Source organism: Oxyura jamaicensis, chromosome Z (genome assembly GCF_011077185.1).
Source record: "Oxyura jamaicensis isolate SHBP4307 breed ruddy duck chromosome Z, BPBGC_Ojam_1.0, whole genome shotgun sequence".
Classification (NCBI taxonomy): Eukaryota; Metazoa; Chordata; class Aves; order Anseriformes; family Anatidae; genus Oxyura; species Oxyura jamaicensis.
This window is the reverse complement of record NC_048926.1, coordinates 43,828,886-43,852,736: the sequence shown is the minus strand read 5'-3', so window position 1 is coordinate 43,852,736 and position 23,851 is coordinate 43,828,886. Positions and strand designations below refer to the sequence as shown.

At 36.7% G+C, this 23,851-nt stretch overlaps 1 protein-coding gene across 3 annotated transcripts; it reads left to right on the top strand.

Annotated features, from left to right (window-relative positions):
* The first annotated feature begins 1,775 nt into the window (after window positions 1–1,775).
* TUT7 (terminal uridylyl transferase 7) lies at window positions 1,776–22,517 on the top strand. Of its 3 annotated transcripts, none has more exons than XM_035309339.1 (21): window positions 1,776–2,479; window positions 3,215–3,334; window positions 4,337–4,468; window positions 6,387–6,567; window positions 6,968–8,094; window positions 8,220–8,370; window positions 9,033–9,119; window positions 10,380–10,480; window positions 10,993–11,050; window positions 11,740–11,843; window positions 12,910–12,999; window positions 13,085–13,198; window positions 13,305–13,382; window positions 14,084–14,261; window positions 15,424–15,471; window positions 15,582–15,673; window positions 16,197–16,312; window positions 17,910–18,235; window positions 19,969–20,045; window positions 20,219–20,282; window positions 20,640–22,517. In XM_035309339.1, the coding sequence occupies exons 1-21, from the start codon at window positions 2,273–2,275 to the stop codon at window positions 20,681–20,683; spliced, it is 3,495 nt and encodes a 1,164-aa protein (XP_035165230.1). In that variant the 5' UTR covers window positions 1,776–2,272; the 3' UTR covers window positions 20,684–22,517. The 3 variants fall into 3 exon arrangements, with proteins under 3 accessions (XP_035165230.1, XP_035165228.1, XP_035165229.1); XM_035309338.1 differs by having other exon boundaries at window positions 1,778–2,479; window positions 21,455–22,517; XM_035309337.1 differs by having other exon boundaries at window positions 20,219–22,517.
* The last annotated feature ends 1,334 nt before the right edge of the window (window positions 22,518–23,851 follow it).

The window sequence follows — 23,851 nt, the reverse complement described above, 5'->3', positions numbered from 1 at the left end:
CATCTCCAGTTTTATTCACACCTATTTCTACTACAGCTTGCAACCTAATTATTCTATTAAGCATATCTATTGGGGTCCTATAGCCCCAGGATCCGTACTCCAACAAGCACAACCCCAATTTGAGGGTCCGCAGTAATGATAACTCCGGTCCCATGGATAATCTCTTATCCAATCAGTGTAACACGTAGAAGTCACTGTTTCACCCTTTCTAGGACAAATGTACTTGGGCTGGTTACTATATCTCTTCCAGCTCAGGCTTCCGCAATCAGTATATGGGTCTTCATCTATAATATCACAGGCATCAAAGGTTATTGACACTGAGGTATTCAGGGTGGTTACAATCTCACTTGTTCCAATTAATTTTTCTGCATAGAGCATACTGAGTTAGGTTAAAAATGCAGCTTCCTCTTTTCTGGCCTTTACACTCATAGACAGTATGATACACCAATGTCTGGGCAATGTCAAGCATCCTTTTCTAGTTGACTGCAGTTGTTGGCCGTAGCTTGGGCCAAGAAACTCAACCCAAGTAGGACTAGAAGAGGTCCGGTAAGGGCCATAGTGCTCGGCGGTCACAGCCCGAAGGGGTTGCAGCCCTTGGCAGACCTTCCTAGCCGCAGCACCAGTTCCCTATCCGGTCTTGCCCTCTTCCCTAATCTTAAAGGGATGTACATTGCAGATGTACCTTCTCGGTACCTTCAGGGGATAACGCTTAACTGATCCCTGTTATTGATAAATCTCTTCCCTTAGTAGGTATCTATTCAAGAGGTTCTTTGTTTACTAATTTTACAGGAGTAATTACAATAAATTTGGAGCAATTACAATAAAGGAGTAATTACAATAAAATTCCCACAGCAACTTAGCTTATGCTCTTCGATGAAGGCTTCTTCAAGTCCATCTGTTAGTTTCTCCTGGTTCCAATGTTACTTTCCACTCTTCCACTGGACCTTTTACTCACAACACGTGTCCATCCTTTTTCAGCAGTTCTCACAGCTGTTTCCTTGTTAATAGATAACAACTAATAGATAACAGTTAATAAATATCGGCTGTTTTCTTTTTAATAAAACAAGAAAAGGTCCTTCCCAGAGGGGAGATAAGCTTTCTTCTTTCCATGTTTCTATTAGAACCCTATCTCCTGGTTTTAACTGGTGAATCGCAAATCCTAAAGGTGGTGTCTGAGCCATCATCCCAGTTTCTCTTAGCTCTTTTAATCTTCTACCAATGGTAATTATATATTTCTGGATACTACGATCCTCAACTACATTGTTCTCTAAGGGCATCCCTTGAGAATAAGGCATGCCATATAACATTTCACATGGTGATAATCCAGTCTCAGTGTGTAGTTTAGTTCTAATATTTAAAAGTGCCAATGGTAAGCATTTCGTCTAGGGCATTTGTGTCTCGATCATTAACTTAGCCAATTGTTGTTTTATTGTTTGATTCATTCTTTCTACTTTCTCCGAGCTTTGTGGGTGCCACGGAGTGTGGTATTCCCACTGAAAGCCTAATTATTGACATAATAATTTTATTATTTTAGAAGTAAAGTGTGTGCCCTGATCAGAATCAATGGACTGGATTATCCCATATCTAGGTATTAAGTATTCTAATAACATTTTTACCACCATTCCGGAGAACAAGCAACCCAAAACAGCAAGGCATTTGAATCACCCCTCTTTGTTCCCTCCTCCAAGATCTTTACATTCCTGATGTTATCACCAGCCATGGGACTTGTCGACCCCCATGGCCGACATAACTTAGAAACTATATTAAATTCAGGTTTTCTTTAAGGGCAAGATCAGCTTGCTTAACCTCACTATTATTTCACAAATTTTATTTTGCCCATTTACTGGATATCATTTAAGATTCATGCAACATTCTGTAAATACTTGCTGGTACAGGTATATTATTAGTTATTTGCTGCTACTTTGATCTCTCACTGTTTGAAAATGTTTATTGTTCTGTGGAAACAGTGTAGAAACTGTTTTATGGTGGGTGTCATGGGGGGAAAATGTTTTTGATTCATAAAGGAAATCAGTACTTTAAGTTTTGGTTGTTAACTTTGTTTTTTCTTAGTTCAGTGAATTAATATAATTAGAATTGATGACACTAGAAACATACTTAAGTTTGAATTGTACTTGAACACATTTTCACAGAAAGTTACAATGCGTGTACTTTCAGTCTAATTATAAATCAAATTGGTTTTCTGTGCTTCTTTTAATGTAGATAAGCTGTCTTGGAAAGGCTGTTAAAGCTTTCCTTGCAGCCACCTTCTACAATGTTTTGTAAGATGTCTTCTAACCTACCACCGATCTTACAACACCTTCAGTATCTTTACTTTTTTCTCTTTTGTTTTAGTGGCCTTATTTGTAAAGTAAGTGCAGGGAATGAGAATGCTTATCTGACAACAAACCATTTGGCTACACTTGGAAAACTAGAGCCCACTGTTGTATCTTTAGTGATTGCCTTCAGGTACTGGGCAAAGGTAAGAGTTATTTTTATTCCCCCATCTGTCAAAATATTGAATGAACGTTGGTTCTATGCTGGTGAGACTGAACATATGGTTTAGAAAACAGTTGTTGAAACTGTTCTTAGAGTTGGAAAAGAGATATTATTTTTGTTACAAGTTATCTCTTGTTGTTTTATAATATTCCAGTAAATTTCAGAAGTGGAATTTTTAGATTCAGTCACTGGCATGCAAGGCTATAAATGTCCTGCTCTTTTGCATTACCAAAGTCAGAATGTATATGAAATGGAATTGGCAGTTTCCTATAAATGTAATCCATCAGGAAAAAAAAAACACAACTGTTTGTTTCCATATGTAGATTAAAACCTTTTTTTTCCAAGATTTTTTGTGTCTGCAACTAAAATGACTTACCAAAGCATAGAAAATCATTTGAACTTCAGTTATACCTGTGTAAAACAAGTCATCGTTTTGAAAATGTTCAGTGTGCTGTTTTGCCAGTCTATGTACTCTTACTCTGCAGTATATTTGCAGACCAGGACTCTTAGGCTGAAGAGTTTGTAGTAATGTTATGACTCCGGTAAACATTCATGCCTCGAGTGGAGGACATGAATATTCATATCTCACAAGAGGAGGTCAAAGATACCTGAATTTTTCTCAGTATGTGTACAGTGACAGACTTTTGAACAGGAATTAAAATGATATTTTGCAAGTTGTCTCTTGAAATATTAATGACTACACAATATATTTTTTCAGTTGTGCTGTGTTGATCGTCCCGAAGAAGGAGGTTTGTCACCTTACGTGTTTGCATTAATGGTCATCTTCTTCCTGCAACAGAGGAAAGAGCCTTTTCTACCTGTCTACTTGGGATCTTGGGTATGTATATTAATAAACTGAATATTGTGAATGAGAGGACAATCCTTTTCACTTTTGGTGATGGTGTAACCTGTCAGCTTTTTGCTATACTGAGCAAGCCATACACCAATCATTTCTGCTGGAATTCAGAAAGAATGTGATTTCAGACATGCTACACTTAACCTTTATGTACTTGGCTGTAAGGATGCAGTTCACAATTGTAGTCACTGAATTAAGTATTACTGTTGACTCTTTAGTGAGTAAGGAGAGTAGGCCATTGAATAATGCAATTCGTAACAACCTACTTCCTCATTTCTTTGGTCTTTCTTCCATGCTCTTGAGAACTCTGAATTCATATAGCTATACCCCAAAACAGTGTCTTGGACTTTAACATCTAATGCTTCATTTCCAATGAAAAATGTATAGTTAGGGAGCACATCAATTTAGTATCAGTCCATGGGATCAGAATAGGGGTTTAAAACATGTATTTCCTGACTTTAGAAGCCTGAGATGCATCTTAGTATTAGGAGTGCTATTAGGGACAACATCCGGTCTTCCAGGACATCATTCAGCTGTTTGTACCCATGGCATGCATTTTTATTTATACAGTCACCTGTTAATATTTAGTGTGCATGTTCTAGTTTCCATAAGCAATTACACAGGCCTTGCAGTTAATGATTTCTTTTGCAATATGATTGACTCATTCCCAAAGTTTCTCCACACTGTGCACTGAATGGGAGAAAAGCCCCATAGTATATGACCATACAGTTAAAATATATGTATTTATGTTTGTACAGTGTGCCAAGACAAAGTTTTGTGAAATGCGGATACTCTTCCAAAAGCACTGTGTGCTTGAGAGCTTTTTGTAGAGAAGTTTAGGGAGAAGAGAGAAGCAGGCTGGGATACTTTCTAGGGCCTGAAACAGCTATTTTTAAACTTTGTTCTATTTTTGCTTACTACTATGTGGGAAATGGTTTAAATTCAGATAATGTTAACTTTTGTTGCTTTTCCTATTTCTTTTAGATTGAAGGATTCTCAGTAAACAAATTAACTAATTTTCATATTAAAGAAGTTGAAAATGATGCTGTGGTTTGGGAGCATAACCCCCCTGATGACGCTGATGTGCCACAAGAAACTTCCCCTAAGAGGGGCAAGGTGTGAACCATTTAATTTACTTCTGTAGTAGTCTAGTAGTCTTTGCTGCTTTGGGGGTAGAAAAGAAGAGATTTCTATTTTTGCTTTGTTTTTGTTGCAAAAACATAAGATGAACTGGAAGGTTGCATAACTGACAGTTACAAGTACAAGGCTTACTGTGCTTATCTCTTGCTGCTTAGAAGCTGGCAGGTGTTAATTCAATCTCTTTGATAAGACCCTGGGTTTTAATCTGTCAGCTAGGAAAATGAAGCAATTTCATTTCAGAATTAGGTTAAGCATATGAATGCTGTTTTCTCTTACTGATGTCATCTACCTGGACTTCTGTAAGGCCTTAGACATGGTTACACATGACTTCCTGATCTCCGAGTTGGAGAAATGGATTTGAATGGTGGACAATTCAGTGGATAAGGAGTTGGCTGGATGATCGCACCCAGAGAATGGTGGTCAACGGCTCCATGTCCAGGTGGAGGCTGGTAATGAGTGGTGTCCCTAATGTTCAGTCTGTCACGGCACCAGTGCAGTTTAATGTCTTTATCAATGGCGCAGTGGGATCAAGTGCACCCTCAGCAAGTTCGCAGATGACACCATGCTGAGTGGTGCAGCTGATACAACGGAAGGAAGGGATGCCATCCACAGGGACCTGGACAGGCTGGAGAAGTGGGCCCATGTGAACCTAAAGAGGTTCAACAAGGCCACGCTCAAGGTGTTCTGCACCTTGACATGAGCACAGACTAGGAGAACTCATGGAGAGCAGCCCTGCAGAGAAGGACTTGGGGGTTCTGGTGCACGATAAGCTCAACATGAGTGTGTGTTTGCAGCCCAGGAGCCCAGTTGCGTCCTGGGCTGCATCAACAGAGTGGTCAGCAGGTGGAGGGAGGTGAAGGTGATTGTCCCCCTCTGCTCTGCCCTTTTGAGGCCCCACCTGGAGTTATACATCCAGATCTGGGGCCCCCAGCACAGGGAAGATGTGGACCTGTTAGAACAGATATAGAAGAGGGCCATGAAAATTATCAGAGGGCTGGAGCACCTCTCGTATGACGAGAAAAGTGAGAGAGCTGGGGATGTTCAGCCTGGAGAAAAGAAGGCTCTGAGGAGACCACACTGTAGCCTTTCAGTACTTAAAGGGAGCTTATAAAAAAATGGAGAGCAATTTTTTACATGGGCAGATAGGGATAGGACAAGGGGGGACATTTTTAAACTAAAGAGGGGAGATTTACATTAGAGATTAGGAGGAAATTTTTCACTTAGAGGGTGGTGAGGCACTGGAACAGGTTGCCAGGAGAAGCTGTGGATGCCCCATCACTGGAAGTGTTCAAGGCCAGGTTAGATGAGGCCCTGGGCAACCTGATCCAGTGGGTGGCATCTCTGCCTATGGCAGGGGGATTGGAGTTAGATATCTTTAAGGTCCCTTCCAACCCAAGCCATTCTATGATTGTATGATTAGTTTTGGAACTATTCTTAGAAATCATATATTTTATAATAATTGTGTAGGCAACGGTGTTACTATGTAGCTGCATGTTGCAACATTGAGCAATAAAGTTTAGGCTCTACGTTCTGTGAAATGAGATTAGATGTGTTTTTTTTTGTTTTTTTTTGAAATTTATAAATTATGACACAGATACTTAAATAAGCAATTGTTAATAATTGACACCTTTAACCATTGCTGCAGTCTTTCATTCTGAAGTATTACAATACAAGCTAATGCTATCATTTCTCTTTTTTTTTTTTTGCAATTTCTATTTCAGTTGCAGGAATATAGAAGCCACTATAAATTTTGTGTTTTGTATCAGATGGAATACAAGGAAACTGAGCTATCTGACGTTATTTACAAATGCATATTCTGGATTAGCAGATCTTTTAAGAGCTAAATACCTATGTATGCATTATATTATTTAAGCTTTTCTTCTGTAATTGACAGGTTCCCTTAGTATTTGATTCAGGACAGCGGTGTTCAGCACCTGCTGGGCAGCTCTGGGTAGAACTGCTTCGTTTCTATGCCTTGGAGTTCAATATGGCTGATTTGGTTATTAGCATACGACTCAAAGAAACAGTGTCTCGTGAATTAAAGGACTGGCCTAAAAAGCGCATTGCTGTGGAAGGTATGTTATCAAACTGTATCAATAGACTTTATAGAACTGTTATCTTTATTTTTACAGTGTACTTCCTTGGCAATTGACATCATGCGCAGTAACTTAGAATTCTTTAGCACCGAACAGTGCTTCCCAATAATACAGTAGAACATGTTTTGGTATAATCAGTTTAGTATTTCATTTGGCTATTTCTTCAGTATTATCAAAAGTAATGTAAGTGGATTTTTTTAAAAAAGAGGGGGGTTAATGGGGTGAGGCCGTCTTCAGCACAATTCATAGGTTTTGTGTGCCTACACAAATTTTTAAAGTAATTAACAGTAGTAGGCTTAATTTTTTAAGGATGTAAGTTATATTTTTTTAAAAAATAGGTTAACTTCTACACTGCTGGTTCACTGTTTCTTTCTGCTAGACCCATATTCAGTCAAGAGGAATGTAGCAAGAACTTTGAACAGCCAGCTGATGTATGAGTATATTCTTCACTGCCTGAGAGCAACTTACAAGTACTTTGCCTTGCCTCACAAGAAAGATGTAAAATTGAGCAAAAAGTCCACTCCAAATGCTAATGAGGAGAAATCCCAAAATGTGGACCATGGAAACGATGCCATAAAGCACAAAAATTCTGACTTGCAAAACCTGGATGACAGAATGAACACAGCAGTAGTGGAAGATTATGTAATTGAAACCACAGATATTCCCCAGGCGCATACAACTGATTCTTCAAAAGTGTGTGATGGCTCAGAAAGCTTGACAGAAGAAGAACTGGCTGATGATATAAGTCATTTGGGAATTGCCCGTGAAGATTCAGACTGCATAGTTGAGGAAGTTATTTCTGGAGATAATGAGGGGTTTAAACCAAGTTGTGAGGAGACAGAGAGTGGAAATGAAGAAGAGGAGGAAGAAGAAGAACAAGAAAGAAGATGGAATATCTTGACTACTGAGCAGGGGATAGATGAAGACAGCGATAGTGGAGATCTTCCTGTTACAGTGATAGAGCATGATGTAGAGACATGCTGTAACTCAGACTTGGAAGGTTTTCAAAACACAGCACTTACAGAGAGTGATGAGTTCGGTTTAGAGTGCAGTGGTATAATTGATGACAAGATTGATGTTGATGAGGAGAGCACTGAAGGTACTGATGAACTGGATGAATCCCCACAAAAATTCATGTGTTCAACACAAAGTCAATTATCTGAAATGATTAACTCTGATGATGAGGAGGAAGAGGAGGAAGAATCAAGTCTACTAAGCCAAGCAGTGTGTGGTGGTATCATGAGAGCTGAAGGTGACCTAGATAACACATTCCCTGGATCTGGAGATGATGATGCACTGTCAGAGGAAGATGATGATTTGTCCATCACCAATAAATATGAAGACAAACATTTCAAAGAAAATGTGGATGGATCTCTGAGGATCAATCTGAGTCAAGAGGATCTTACTGAAAAGGAACGTCTTTTTGAAGAGAACACAGGAATAGAACAGTGTTTAGAATCTGAACTCTTTTACGAATTCAGTAAAACAGCTTTTACAAAGGGCAAGGTAAGCAAGCTTTAACAGAACATAAGCATATTGCTTGTGTTCTGTTATCAGATATATGAAAGTACTGCTCAAATTCATTGAAGGGTTATACTTTTTAAAACCAATCTTGCTTTCTGTTCATGCAGTCTCCTACAGTAGTGTGTAGCTTGTGCAAACGGGAAGGTCACTTAAAGAGGGATTGTCCAGAAGACTTCAAGAAAATTGAGCTAGACCCACTGCCACCGCTGACACCCAAATTTTCAGTTATTCTAGATCAAGTTTGTGTCCAATGTTATCGTAAGTTTTTTCCTTTGCATATTGTGGGGAAGAAAAGAATTGCAAAAACCAATGTAATAACCACAGGCTAATGTTGTTATTATGGAAACCAGTTTATTTGCCAGTCTGCATCCAACTCTTACGGATATACTTCCTAAGATTTATAAGGCTACAATAGGCCTGTATCTAGAGTTTGTATCTGGAGAAATACAAAATACCTCCACACACTGTCTGATTGCTCTGGCATCTTAATATAAATCTAAGAGTTTAGTTTGGGGTGGAATCTTTTGACTGATGCTTCTAAATAAACCATTTGAGTAATGGTTCTTAGCAAGCAAAGACTTCAATGTTCTAGAAGTCTTCAATGGTCTTCTTCAATGGTCTAGAAATATACTGTTTTATAACACTTCTTCACTTTTATTCTTTTCAGAGTGACCCAACTTTCCTCCTTTCTCTCTTGCCATTTATGACCTGACAAAATGCATTATTTGTCTAATTAATGTTTTTCTTTGAACAGGTATTTCTCTTCTTCTTCATCCTCGTTTTTTCCTTCACATTTGAATCTTCTCTTGCTTTTCTCTCCTCCCTGCTGTGTACCCCTCACTTTTTCATTTGAATCTTTGCCATTAACTCTTTCCACAGATCAGTTTACCTTAACTGTTTTTTGTTTGTTTGTTTTTAAGAGGATTTTGCACCAAATACTGTAGAGGATCAGGCTCGGGAACATATACGACAAAACTTGGAAAACTTCATTAGACTGGAATTCCCAGGTAACTAGGTAGTTCAAGCTTTATATTCATACTTCGGTGAGTTCATATTTGAGTGTTTTCCAAAAAAAAACGTATCATACCATCATAATAAACATTTTAGTATTGAACATCTATATTGTTGCTTAGCACTACTATATATCATTACATTAATTTCTGTTATTTTCTATTACAATAGCCATTAACTAGTACAGCTTAATATCTCAGTCTTGTCTATCATGCCCTGGACTCCCTTCCTGTTAACGCAAATTTTATTTCTTTGAACAAATAAGACAGGCTCAAACTATGTCAGTTGTTTATTTTTTATTAAAGAAAAACAAGGCCACACAGTTTTTGTTTTAAGCCTTTTGGACTGAGTCACAAATACAGCAGTAGCAAGCAACAATGGCAAGCTACGGAGAAAACCAAAGTAATAGTAGAACAGTTTTAAGATAGGTGGTTTAGCTGCATTCTTTAACTAGGCTTCTTATTTATACAACAACAATAAGCTTTTTATAGTCTTTAAGAACCCTCTTAGGACTCCTAATCCCAAGGCTAAGAAACAGTATTTTAGTTTATGAACGTGTTTCTGTTCTTTTCAGCACTTCTTTGATATTACATTTTTTATATTTTGATTACTAAGACATGGAAAAGATTAAAAACCTCAAAGACTATGTATATCTATCTATCTATATGCAGTTCCATACATATATTTATTAGTCTGTGTATGTGTGTGTATAAATATATTTTAAAATTTTGTACAGGGCCAAGAGAGTCTGATCCATATTGTCCCTACCAAAAGTTACTGATTTTGAAATATTTTTAAATTGTGACCTGTCTTCAGACCATAGTTTTTTGAAACTGTTATTTTGTTTCTGTTTTTTATTATTATTATTTGTAGCACCTGGAATTCAGTTCATAGTCTTTAAAAATTCACAGAATATTTTTTTTTTTTTGCTAGAGCCCAGTATGTTGACAGATGGGTTCCCTTATTATGAAGTTTTCTTACAGAAAACAATCTTGTATATTTTAGTAAGATTTCAGCCTATGCCTACAGGCTGATCATAAAACTACAGGACCACCTAATTTGTTTCTGAATCTGTCAGACTTCTCTTTAGAACCAATAAAAGCAGATACTTTTTCCAGGTTGATAGGAAATAAATTTTGAAGTACCACAGAAAAAAAGTGTATTAAAACATACTAAAAAACACACAGTGGTTTGAAGGCTATATATAGATTGAGATTCTGTGTCAATGTGATTATAGTCCATCACATCTTTTACAGGAACAAAGCTGAATTTGTTTGGTTCCTCAAAGAATGGCTTTGGCTTCAAACAAAGTGACCTTGATATCTGTATGACAATGGATGGCCTGGAAACAGCTGAGGTAGCTTGACAAGATTTTGTTGTTGTTTTTCTAATAAATGCACGTTTTTTTTATATTGTCCATTATTGTAGCAAATTTATCACTTTGTGAAAGCTTTTCAGATCAGAATAAAAGGTGGCACAAAAGCAGATGATATATTTTTCGTTATTGGTCTAGGCATGAGTTCAAGAACTACTCTTGGTAGTCAATTTTCTTCTGAATTATGCACTATCAAAGCTTTGCTGTGCAAATAACTATAATAACTATGCTTTGTAGCATCAACAACTAGAAATGGAAGACAATGGAAAAGGACATAAATCTCCTTTCATGCCTAAAAAAAAAATCAAAAAAGCCTGTTTTGGGATACTGTCTAGTGTTGGGATATGAAACTTAATTATCATTTAAGCTCATTTAAACTTAAGCAACTTTATTCTTAAGCAACTTTAAGCGTAAATAGCAAGTAATAAAAGGCTCATCTGAAATACTTGTAGCAGATATTTCAGTTTTGACTTTTTCTTTTTTTAATGTCTTAGGGACTTGACTGCATCAGAATCATTGAAGATTTAGCAAAAGTTCTCAAGAAACAGTCAGGTAACTCTTGAATATTAAAATAAGTGGTTCTGTTTGTGACTTCAATTGATGTGATAAAGTTCTGTAGCACTGTAGATGGAAAATTGTTAATATAAAACTGTGCTGATGAATTTAATACTAGAGTAAGAGTATACATGGTAGATATTTGGATTTATTTGCACATGCAGGATTTAAGGTTACTGCATCTGAATCGGACAGATGTTAGATTCATAACTTAAATGCATAAGAACAAGCCTTAAGTTTGAGCCTTCAAGCTAGTAGTTTTGTTGTATGTTCAGTGCCTAACAAGGTAATGGTAAAAGGTAGTCTAATACAAGCTTATACTAGATATTCTGCTCAATCTACAAGAAAATACTATTTTGTTTCGCTTGGTTTGGTTTATCTTAAACGACTTTTATGTAAGTGGAGTAAACTGTAACTCTGATCTCTTAAGTTTATTTTTGTTACATTTAGACTAATCTTTGTTTTACTGGGGGGGGCATACATATATTTGTATATAATGTATTTAGTATATTCATAGCGTTTAACAAATGCCTGAAGTCAGTGTTAAAATATAAGTAACACAAATTTTGCTATCAACTAAGATTTTATTTTGTAGCATTCTTACTATAGTTTGGGCTTAGTTGTAAAGCATTCCGTACTGTTATGACTGTATTGCAGCCATGTAGTAATTAAACATTTCCTCCTAGGTCTCAGAAATGTCTTGCCTATAACAACAGCTAAAGTCCCAATTGTCAAATTTTTCCATGTCAGAAGTGGTCTTGAAGTAGACATCAGTTTATATAACACTCTGGTAAGGTTATCTGCTTTTTAACAGAAAAATGTGGGGCTGCTTCTTGAGGATGAAATGATAACTTTGTTCAGGTTCAATAGTCAACTGTGTACAGTTATCTATTTCCGTTTTAGATTGCCAAGCGAAGGGATTTTTGTTTTGTTTTAACTGAGTGCAGTCAATTGCACAATTGAGGCTTTAGAGTTGTGACATCTGTAAGACCAACATATTAGTTAACTCAGTAAGAATAAGCAGTAGAATTTTAGGTGTTTATTTCTTTCAGTAAATCAGAAAGACAAATAAATACAACTTCAGCTTTCCCATCCCTCACTTCTCATCACAGCTCTTGCCTAACCTGTAAGACCTGGGACGGTGATTTAGGATCCAGCTTCAGAAAAAAAGACCTTGGCTGAATATTTTAAACAAGTCTTGTTTATTTCAATGTCTCTGTACTTTAGTAGCCAGTTCCTTGCAGCATCAAAGGAAAGTAAGTTTTAGAGAGAAGCATTAAACTTTATGAAGCTTCTGTTTGAGCCCAAGGGGAGACTTGAGGAGGATACCTCAACCAATAAGTAAGTCTGAAAGTCTGTTCTTGAAGTTACACGTCCAGATGGGTCAGTTGATAGCTCTCACATTCTGAAATGACATTTTAGTTCATGATCTTTTTACCAAATATTTGGAAAATTGAGTAGTTTATCAATTCTTTCCTTTCTGAAATACTGTTCTGTGAATGCTGCTTTATACCACTTCTGAGCAGATGAAGGTTGTTTGTCAGCTTTTTAATAGAGCAGGTGATAACCTTATTGTCGTATGCTTCCTTTCTCAATATACACTTTACTACACAGGGCTTCATCTGTGTTTGCTGAACACACTACTCTGTAGACTTTTTGTGCACAAACTCATTAATTTTAAATAAATTAGAATGGAAGAAGTACGCATATACACATGTGAGCTCAGTCTGCAGTGCTCTGAATCATTCATTGACTCTTACTCTCTTGACTTAAAAAAAAAAAAAATGTGTTCTCAGCTTATTCCCTCATTTCTTCAGAGCTTCTGTATTTTGTACACAACTTTCTTATTTTCATAGGCCTTGCATAATACAAGACTCCTGTCATCGTATTCAGCCATTGATCCTAGAGTAAAATTTTTGTGTTACACAATGAAAGTCTTTACAAAGGTGAGTGTTTCTGACATTCTAGAAACAGTAATGCCTGCAGCAAGAGATAATAACCACAAAAGATGTAATTTGTTTCTTTTTATAGATGTGTGACATAGGAGATGCTTCTCGAGGTAGCCTTTCTTCTTACGCCTATACTCTTATGGTGCTTTATTTTCTTCAACAGAGAAATCCACCTGTCATCCCTGTTCTTCAAGAGGTACAGTATATAAAAAGAAATAAGTATCTGTACACAGTATTGACCAGAAGAATGTCAGCGCTGAATCTTAATGGCTCTTCTAATGAGTTTAATACTATGTTTTCAGATCTACAAAGAACCAAAAAAGCCTGAAATTTTAGTTGACGGTTGGAACGTTTATTTCTTTGATAAGATAGAAGAGTTGGTGAGTAAATCAGAAAGGTGAATTTGAAATGGTGCTACCTGTACATGAAAGTACATTTCTGCAAATGAAAAAGAATTCATTTTAAGAAACATTACCCTCAAATATGCTGGTTGAATAAATAAATGTAACTGGAGTAGCTATTCCTTTGCAAATCCCAAGGTGAAGCTTTAGGAATATAGTCGATTGTATTCAACTCAGTAATGCAAGCATCTGTACAACAACAGCAAAAATACCAAAAAAAAAAAAAAAAAAAAAAAGCCTGCATAATCTGAAAAAAATAGATTTAAAATAAACTGCTTTAAGGTGTTAATCATGATTAGTTGCTGGATGTGCCATGTTAGTGGGTAGAGAATTCTTTCAAGTATAAGCTACGTATTTGGCAATAGTTGGTTAAATCTGTTGAATAGTTTCATATTAAGTGAGCACTTAAAGTGAATTAATAATTCTTTCGGAAAACAGGCAAAGCCTAATGTTAGAAATACTATTAATTCTACGCTTTAATTGTTAATGTTTAAAAAATACACCACTTAAAAATCAATATTTGTCTATTAATACCAATTGTGAAGGGAAGGGAAGTATTCTGGAGTAACTGAATCATGTTTCTTTATAGAATAAAACTTGAGTTGTTGGAGTTTCCAAGTTACGAATGTTATTCTGCCTAATGTAAGTATTGGAAATGAAAATATTTCTGTCATTTTCAGCCAGATGTTTGGCCTGACTTTGGCAAAAACACTGAATCTGTTGGGCAACTGTGGCTGGGACTTCTTCGTTTTTACACCGAAGAATTTGATTTTAAAGAGCATGTCATCTGCATTAGGAGGAAGAACCTGCTTACAACTTTCAAGAAGCAGTGGACCTCCAAATACATAGTAATTGAAGGTAAAAGCACATAATGTACACATGTGGAATTCCTTTCACATCCACATGAAAGAAATGATCTTTTCATGTGGCTTCCTTATTAAGTCTTTGTATAAAAATTCCAACTGAGTTGCAGTATTACTAAAAGGTTTTGTTTTTTTCTATCTGCAAAAAAGCTACAAAGCAGACTTCACACCTGGAGATTTTCTCACTAATTTTTGCAGAGTCTATATTTGAATGACTGATTTAACGCTATGTATGTGTTACACTGCTAAAACTAAGGTCTTGATCAAGAAAATACAGTGATACATTTCAGAAGTGTTCCCTAAGATATTTTCTGGCCCATACGACTTTCATGACAACAACTTCTGTCTTACCCCCACATAGAACTTACTCTTTCATAGTATCGTAGAATATCCCACATTGGAAGAGACCCACAGGGATCAAGTCCAATTCATGGCTCCACACAGGACCACCCCAAAATCAAACCATATGTCTGACAGTATCCAAATGCTTCTTGAACTTTGACAGGCTTGGTGCCATGACTACTTTACTGGGGAGCCTGTCCCAGTGCCCGACCCCCCTCTGGGTGCAGACCCTTTCCCTAACCCCCAGCCTGACCCTCCCCTGTCCCAGCTCCATGCCGTTCCCTCGGGTCCTGTCGCTGTCCCCAGAGAGCAGAGCTCAGCGCCTGCCCCTCCGCTCCCCTCGGGAGGGAGCTGCAGGCCGCCATGAGGCCTCCCCTCAGCCTGCTCTGCTCTGGGCTGAGCAAACCAAGGGACTTCAGCTGCTCCTCATACATCTTGCCCTCTGGACCCCTCACCATCTTTGTCCTTTGGATACTCTCTAATAGTTCTATGCCCTCTTGTATTGTGCACCCAAAACTGGGTGCATTACTTGTGGTGAGGCTGCAGCAGTGTGGAGCAGAGCAGAACAATCACTTTCTTTGACTGTCTAGCTATACTGTGCTTAATGCACTCCAGGATACTTAAGTCACTTTAGAGATGGACTGCTGTGATCCCCTGTCTGTGGAGTTTTTCTTCTCTATAAGTTTGAATACATTTTAATTTCAGTGTATTAATTGAGCATTAGGAAATAGCTGCCTTGGCTTATCCATGTGCATATACATATATTGCTGATCTTGCCCTGGACTTCAGTAATGTCTATAATGCTTTTTATACAGACCCCTTTGATTTGAACCACAATCTTGGAGCTGGATTATCAAGAAAAAGTAAGTTTCCTGTTGACAAATTTGTGTACAAGGTGACAATCTTGTCTTAAATCTTATTATACTGGCTTGCTTGCTGTTTTCATTATGTTTTCTCTTTTTTGTTTCACTAGTGACAAATTTTATAATGAAAGCTTTTATCAATGGCAGACGGGTATTTGGTACTCCTGTAAAAATATTTCCTAAAGAATATCCATCAAAAATGGTAAGCTGCTTCTAAGAGAAGTACGTACATGCTCTTGGGTGTATAACTTACCTCTTGTGGGAACATGGTTCCAGTCTCTTTATGTTATCTTCTAAATTTCAGCAGTTCTCTAATAAATCTTTATAGTCATTATTAAACACTGCTTTCATGTTGTATAAAATGTGGATGCATGCAGAATACTAATAAAATGAGATATTCATTGTGTAGATTTTTCAATATTTTAGTCTATATTTAGACTAAATATATTTTCAGTATTTAGTCTATCAAAAACAGCTTACCATTCTTTAAGACTGTGTTTTTAAAAAGAACTTACAGACTTGGTAGTTGACAGGCTGCCTGTGAATAAGAGGCAGCAGTGGACAGTTAATCTCATCAGGTTTTTCAGGAGTTCAGCTACACACAAAAGGTTTACACTTTTCTGTAACTCCTACTGTAGTTCAACATTTGCTTATCTGTTTTGTTTGCCGAGTGTATGGATTTGCAATTTAAATGCATCTTTTTTTCTTTTTTCTTTTTTTTTCAGGAGTACTTCTTTGATCCAGAAGTACTCACAGAAGGAGAATTGGCACCAAATGACAGATGCTGCAGAATTTGTGGTAAAATTGGCCACTTCATGAAAGATTGTCCCTTGAGAAGAAAGTGAGTATAGTTCTGGGATCTGTGTGCAACATTTCCTTAGGTTTATTTAGAAGGAAGAATAGAATAGGAATGCTAAAGCTGCATGAATGCAATTGTATTCTGTACAGCATTAGAGCAAAAGTCAACGCATCTCTGATTCCTCTGTCCAGACACCTCAAACAGGAGGTACTGTTTATGGAAGGCACACTAGTTGGCTGTTTCTGGAATCTCTTCTCTTACATTCCACCATCATCTCCAGTTGCTGAGTAAGAGATGATAGAGCATGCACGTGTTCTGGTAGTACTCATTTGTGGACTGGAGTTATTTACAATTTTACCTTTTTAAGTGTTTTCTCCCTGATTCTCTTGTTTACCTTCTTTGGTTCCAGAAGTATGCTAAATGCTGTGTAAACTAGTACTACTTTCTTTTACCTCTTTTAAACCAACTCATTTTAGTTTCATGAACATTTCATAGGCATAGCATTGTAGGGTTTAGTCAGTAATGATTCTGCCTTCATGGGTTTGTAAGCCATGATTGTGCTTCTTTCCTTCTAGTTTCTTTACAAGTTTGTGCCTTGGCCTTTTTTAATATTTCCTCTTTAGACAGTTGCTCCTTTCCTTTTTATCTGCTTTTCTCTGTGCCTTCTCTACTCCACTACTTCCTTCTTAAAGGATTGAGACCAGGTCAACATGCAGTACTCAGATGTTGGCACACCTTGGTTTTACATAGTTAAAAAAAAAAAAAAAAAAAAAAAATCCCTTCCCCCCTTTTCTTAGTGTTTCATCTGATGATCAACATTAATCCTTTTGGCCAGTACTGTTTGTCAGTTAGTTGATTTTTTTTGAGATTTCTTTAAAATTTTTCCAAGATGTCTTTTCTTAGTTCTAATTGCCAGCTCCAAGTTCAACATTGGATGGACATGATTGAGATTATTTTTATCAGGATGCATTATTCATAGTTTATCTATGTCGACACTCGCTTGCCATCATATTGACTCATTCAGTTTTTTTAGTTTCTTCCAGTTGCTTGCCATTAGTGCTGCATCTGTGTGAACAAAGGAGCTTATTGTCATCTTCAGACTCAGAAGTTTCACTGATTGCTCTTTCTCCAGGTCATAGATAAAAAGATAAATAAACCCAGTAATGATACCCGTGTCCTCACTAAGAGGCAACACTTTAAGTCACTTTGAACAGTAGAATCTTCTCCCAGATTTTTAGAGATACATGGTTTGGGAAGGAAGGAAGCTAGATTTCTGATAGAATTGTACGAGTAAGAAATTGAATGATACCCTATTTTTATCTGTTAGCATTTTGTTTGGTGTTCCTTTTCTTCCATATCTTTACAGCTGCAGCACACAGATCTTCCTACAGACATTTTTATGGTTTTGAGATATAATTATTAGCTTTTCATCTGTACCGTAATCTAATTGCAAAGTTAAATCATTAAATGTATTTTATATCGGTATAGGACTGTTAGGAGAGTCAAAGGAATTAACTTTATTTGACTGTCTGAGGAAATACATTAAATATATTTATTGTCCATATGCAATGCTTGTGTTTTTTTTTCCTCCATGTAAGTGTATAAGGTGTATGAACTCTGTAGCCTTTTCCTCTTGCAGAGTAAGACGGCGACGCGATTATGAAGATAGCAAAAACCAGAGGTACCCAGAAAACAAAGAGAAAAGAAGCAAAGAGGACAAAGAAACCCAGAATAAAACAACAGAAAAAGACAGCTCAGTGAAGGAGGGAAAGTTGCATCCATTTACACCTCCAAAGAGCAAACCAACAAGGGGAATAGTGGAAACTGGAAGAGAAAAGAGTCCCAGGCAATCAGCAGAGAAGTGGAAGCGTCTGGAAGACAGAGAGTTAAGAGAAAAACGTTGTTTTATCTGTGGAAGAGAAGGTCATATCAAAAAGGAGTGCCCACAGTATAAAGTAGCAGCAGGTATGAAGCTGATCAACCTGAGTAGCTTAACCAGAACTTACTGTTTGGGAATTTTTAACAGTGTTGACTAATGGATAAAGGTTTTTGCTTTGAATGGCATCACATGAATGCTGTCTCATGTTTTAAAAATGCAGTCACACATGGTCAGTTTTTCCTTACTCATTTACCTTTCAAAACTCTGCCATTTCCTGAGATGTGACATGGCTTCTCTTAGCAGGTAAGATGGAAGTAAAAGAAAGAGTAAAGTGCATGTTGAAGTAAAAGAAAGAGTAGAGTGTATGTTGAAATTGCTTTCATTGTCCTCTCTACATAAGAGTTTGCCAACATTTCAAATTACAGCTTCTATTTTGGTGCATTGAAATAGCAGTAAAAGCTAGCCTATAGCTTTTCCCGTCATCTTCCCATACACAAAATATTTAGTGACCATAGGGTCACTAAATAAAATAAACTGCTCAGATAAAATACTGTGAATGAAATAAAATAGAGAATGTTCCTCCTTAATCTGTCTTTTTTCCTGGAGTCAATTTGTAACTTTGAGTTAAAAAATAAAATAATATTACAAAAAGGCCCCACACCTAGATCTTTCCGACAGACTTGAACAAAACAATGAACTGCTAAGCAGTATCTAAGTCATCCTTCAGATTAGACAGATCTCGTATTATCTGCGTTGAAATGAAAATCACTCTGTAATAAAAATGAAACTTTTTAAGATGATGAATGGTACTTTCAGCTAGCTTCCAAAAAACACACTGTTACAGTTTTCCCTAAAGTAAACCTAAGAGTGTTTAAATTCATACTATAGAAAAAATGCTCTACAGATTGCTCAATACTTGACATTTTAAAGTAAAAAATAGGTATCTGTTGCATAAACATCATTTCAAACCAGCTTTTCTCTATTAGCAAAAATGTTACTTCTAGCTCAGATAAGGAGACTCTTAATCAGATGTATTTAGCAGAAGAGGGCATAAGACTGTGCTAGCAAAACACTGGAAGTGGTAGGAAAATGGTTGCAAATATATTCAGAACTTTCAGAGTATTTGGAAGTATTCTTAATTTGATAAACCAGTAGAAGTGGTCAAAAAAGACGTTTATAAAGTAAGGCCATCCAGCTTCTGATGTTATGAAGGTGCATGTCAAGTTTAAACTTAACTTTTGAGTTTCTTTATCTTTGAGCATGTCTTGCTACCATCTCATTTGCCATCATGCTGAGTTTTGCTGTGGTGAAAATGAGTATGTCTGGCTGTTTTGTAGTCACTGATGGGAATGATGGGTATTTGGAGAATTATTATATTTGGATTTGAAGAGGGGGAGAATTGATCTAGGTTAGGCTTTTGTTTTTTGCTTGTTTAGTGCCTGAAGTGTTCTCTGTAGTTGAGCAGAAGACTAAGAAGGAGTGGACCCAGAAGATCTGATTTTTTTGTTCCTTGGTGTGCTACAAACATTCTAGGAACTTTGGACAATTCTCTTAACCCCATGTCTTCATTTCTTCTCTGAAGATCCCAGTCTTCTTCTGTAGATTTGGGAGAAGATTCCTTAGATGCTTATCTATAGATGCATCTCACTTCATTGTGCCCACTTTCCGTGTTATAAAATGGAGGAAAATAGCAATGGCATGTGTTTTCTGTGCTATTAAAGTAGACTGCAAGTATCTTTGTATTTTTTTTATGTTATGATACCTGAGATGGAAACTAGTTTTAAATTAGTAAATCTTCGTTATATTATGACCTTTTCAGGAGGATCAAAGCTAGAAGCGTTGTGTGGATCCCCTTCTTTACCAACTGTTGCAAAACATGGTGGTCGATTAAATCAGGTAAACACTATATGTTCCCTTTCCTGGATCTTTTTCTCTTTAAATATTCTGAAGCCCATGCAAAGTAACTAAGAATAGCTTTACTTAAGCTTTCAGGGAGAACCTTTGGGGGCAGGGGGTTATTGTTACAATTCAGTTTTGTTCGTTCATCAATATATATGTGTTATTTATAGGGAATGCTTATACATGAAGAAAAAAAGAAACAAAAAGGAAAAGTATTTTTGAGTCCCCAGTCAGGTTTGTATGTCTTAATTTCAATTCAGAACTTCTGTGTAAAAGCATGCATTTTTAACTTGCTTTCTCCATCAGTCCTATTGGGAATTCTGCCCAATTTGCTGAACACAGCAGTAGTCTGGACAGGTTGCTAGATAATTCTGAAGTGAAAACAGTTGTTTTTTTTTTTAAAAGCTGGAAATGTGCATTTTATTTCAGTTGTTTTGGGAGCAGAACATATAAGGCATGTTAATTCTGTCAGCCATTTGTTCTTTATTTAACTCTGATAGATTTATTTTGCAGAAGGATATGGTGTTTTTATCAATCTTTCTCTTCTCTCCCTCTGTTTTGGCATACATGGGGTTCTGTGTTTCTCTTCAGGGACGACATGTGGAGCACTTTCTTGTGAGGCTTCCTCAGAGTAATCGTCTAGAATTCCATATGATCAGCTAACTTAGGAGAGACTATGAAAGCACATCCTTTGTCTGAGCTGCCAAAATGCAAGAAAGTTAAAATTACACTTACAAGTAGCAGTCAGATGATGACATAAAGGCCTTTATGTACTCTCTCTGGATCAGAGATGTTTTGTGCATTGTGTTAGATGCATGGTTGCCGCTGCAGCTTCCTTACAGTAATTTCACACACTTATTAACTGATACAGTGAAGATTTTAAAAGCAACTGCACTTTTTATTTTATTACTTTGAGTTTTGAGTGCAACTGCAAACCATTTAGCAGCTTATTTTTTTTTCCAGGAAATATATATAAGTCTCCTCTGGGGCACCTGAAGGGGGATTTGAGTAGTCTTTACAAATTTCTGAAGACCAAACTGCTATTAAGTACCTCATTAGAGTCTCAGTTTTTTGTGGGATGGGGATAGTACTTCCTGTTTGCATTGCAAGACTCTTTCAAATATACATTTGGGGATTTAAAGCACAAAGCAATTTGTCATTAGTTGTTTAGTTGGAAAAAAAATAGTCTTCCTTGTTTATATTTTAGTATCTCCTACTCTTCTCCAGCAGCTGATGTTATAAAGTTGATCTGTGTGTGATTTCATTGTAGTTTGACTTAATGGTATTTTCCTCCTGTCTGGTTGTTTCATTTGCTTTACGTCTGTTCTGTTTGTTGTTTTTTTTAAATATTATTTTAAACCTCTAAACCTTTAAAGTGTGATGCTTTTTTTTCCCCCCAATCTCAGGCAGCCTTTCCAATAAATATATGACTCAGGGAAAAGCCTCACAGAAGAGGACCCAACAAGAATCATGAGGGATATGAAGCACTGTTAAATTGCAATACAGGCCCTTCATTCACTTAAAAACTTACTTTGGCTAAAGCATCTGGATTCACAGGACAGCAGCATAAACAATCTTCAACTTAAAATACCCATGTTTCTTTAAATTTAATACAAATTGCTAGTAAAACAAACTGGATTTTAATATGGTCTCATACCATGGACCCCTGCTCTTACATAGGTTGTTTCAGCATTTTAATAGAAAGCCACCATATTTTGTATTTGTTTACTAGGTAAATCATATAGATAAGGGCAGGTACTAAAAATGGACCAAGGTTTTATCATTCAGCCTGACCATTTTAAAATGCACTAAAATTGTGTGCAAGCCAAATATGTATTTTCTTCAAAAACTAATTTTTGAAAGAGCAAATATTTATAAATGTTGATTGTTTACTGAATCCTTGTGTAAAATTGTATGAAATGTTTGTAGACTGCTACAGCTGTGTTTGCAAACAGGTTTTTGTGGTGTTTTCTTTCCCCCCATGTAGAGAACTGAAAACATGGACACTAGGAAACATATGTAAAAGTCTCTGCAGATAAGCAGTGCCATTAAGGTTTTTGTTTTGTTTTGTTTTTCCCCTTCTGTAATCTTATGGGAATTCATTTGCTGCTGTGCTTGTGTACAAGAGGGGAAAAAGAAGGAAAAAAAAAAAAAAAAAAAGGACTATGAAACAGGTCAGTCCTGTTTGATGCTGCTAAGAATCTTTTTCATGACCTTGGGGATACAGACATAACTGCTTTATGTAACAGAGAAATGATATATGGCAACTGGGGAAAACACGTCCATTTTCATAAAATGTGAATGGAATCCTTGGACCAGCCAAGAATTTAAGTAGTATTATCAACTTGAGCTTTACTTGAAGTCCTTCCAGAGCTGGTAATGTACTCTCTATCTTGTTCAGGAAATAATTAGTTACGTCGTAAAATGGAAACCACTGTTATTTATGACTTTTAAATAAATTTTAAAAAATGAAATTCAGACTTAAGTTTCTATATTTCTTCTTAGGTGTAGTTTTCAGTATTCCTTTACTTAAATGTAAGATTAATGATTAACTTGTTAGAATAATCTGGTTTTTTTTGAAATGTCATGTTTAAATCTTTTTTTCCTACCTATCTATTTTTAAATTAAAGGTGAAAGCTAGAATTTCTAAACTGACTTCAAGAAGCTGAGATCCTGTTTTGATTTGCATCCATCTATAACTGACTATTTATAAACTTCTAGATGTGCAACTTTTCAAAAAATATATATTTTTCTTGACATATTTTCAATCTTAGCCAGCAACAAACAATAGTTTATTTTTTTCTGTAACTTCTGTCTTCATAGAAAATTAATCAATTTTTTCCCCTAAAAAATGTTTTTTCTGTACTTTTTCATTCATACCCCAAAAAGTAGAAAGGCTGACATGCCTCCTGTATGGTTTTAGTACTCTGTTGAGACTTCATTTTTTGCTAATGGCAATTACCTGTATAAACCTCCAAGAGACTAAGACACAATCTCACAAATAGAAGGTATTTTTAAAATCAAATAAATAATATTTATACATACCCTCTTCCCGTTGTGATATTTTGTAGCTTAACAGTAAAACTTAAAAAATGTGAGATTCTAAACTCACATCCAATTGCAAACTTGTTCTGTAGATTACCAGTCTTGTCACTTTGAAGCTGCTGCTTCCTTATGCAACTGCAAAGTCTGTATAGTTACCAATGGCATAGCCCAAGATTAAAACCTCTAAAGTTGGGCTGCACAACACAGGCATTACACAAATGACTAATAAATGTCTTTGCCTGAACTACAGTCGTAACTTACTAACACAATGATGCAGAGAATATACACAGATGATGAGGCATTACATATCTGCTGGATTTGTATGTTGTTAAATTTAGTGAAGGGATTTGTAATTACCTGGACTTGAGTGAAGCAGTTGACATTGCCCCCACACAACATCCTTGTCTCTAAATTGAAGAGACGTGGATTTGGTGGGTGGACCACTTGGTGGGTAAGGAATTGGCTGGGTGGTCTCACTCAGAGTTGTGGTCAATTGCTCAATGTCCACGTGGAGCTCAGGAACGAGTGGTGTTCCTCAGGGGTCAGTACTGGGACCAGCGCGGTTTAACTTCATGTCAGTGACATGGACAGTGGGATGGAGTGCACCCTCAGCAAGTTTCCTGATGACACCAACCATGTGATGCAGTCAGCACACTGGAGGGAAGGGATGCCATCCAGAGGGACCTGGACAGGCCTGAGAGGTGGGCCTGTGTGAACCTCCTGAAGTTCAGCAAGGCCAAGTGAAAGGTCCTGCATCT

Bases quoted from the DNA above. Each gene is read 5' to 3' on its own strand.
- TUT7 (XM_035309337.1), top strand. From the start codon at position 2,273: ATGTTTTGTAAGATGTCTTCTAACCTACCACCGATCTTACAACACCTT. The intron at 4,469-6,386 runs GTGTGAACCATT...TGTAATTGACAG, and splicing joins CTTCCCCTAAGAGGGGCAAG to GTTCCCTTAGTATTTGATTC. The intron at 11,844-12,909 runs GTAAGGTTATCT...TTATTTTCATAG, and splicing joins TCAGTTTATATAACACTCTG to GCCTTGCATAATACAAGACT.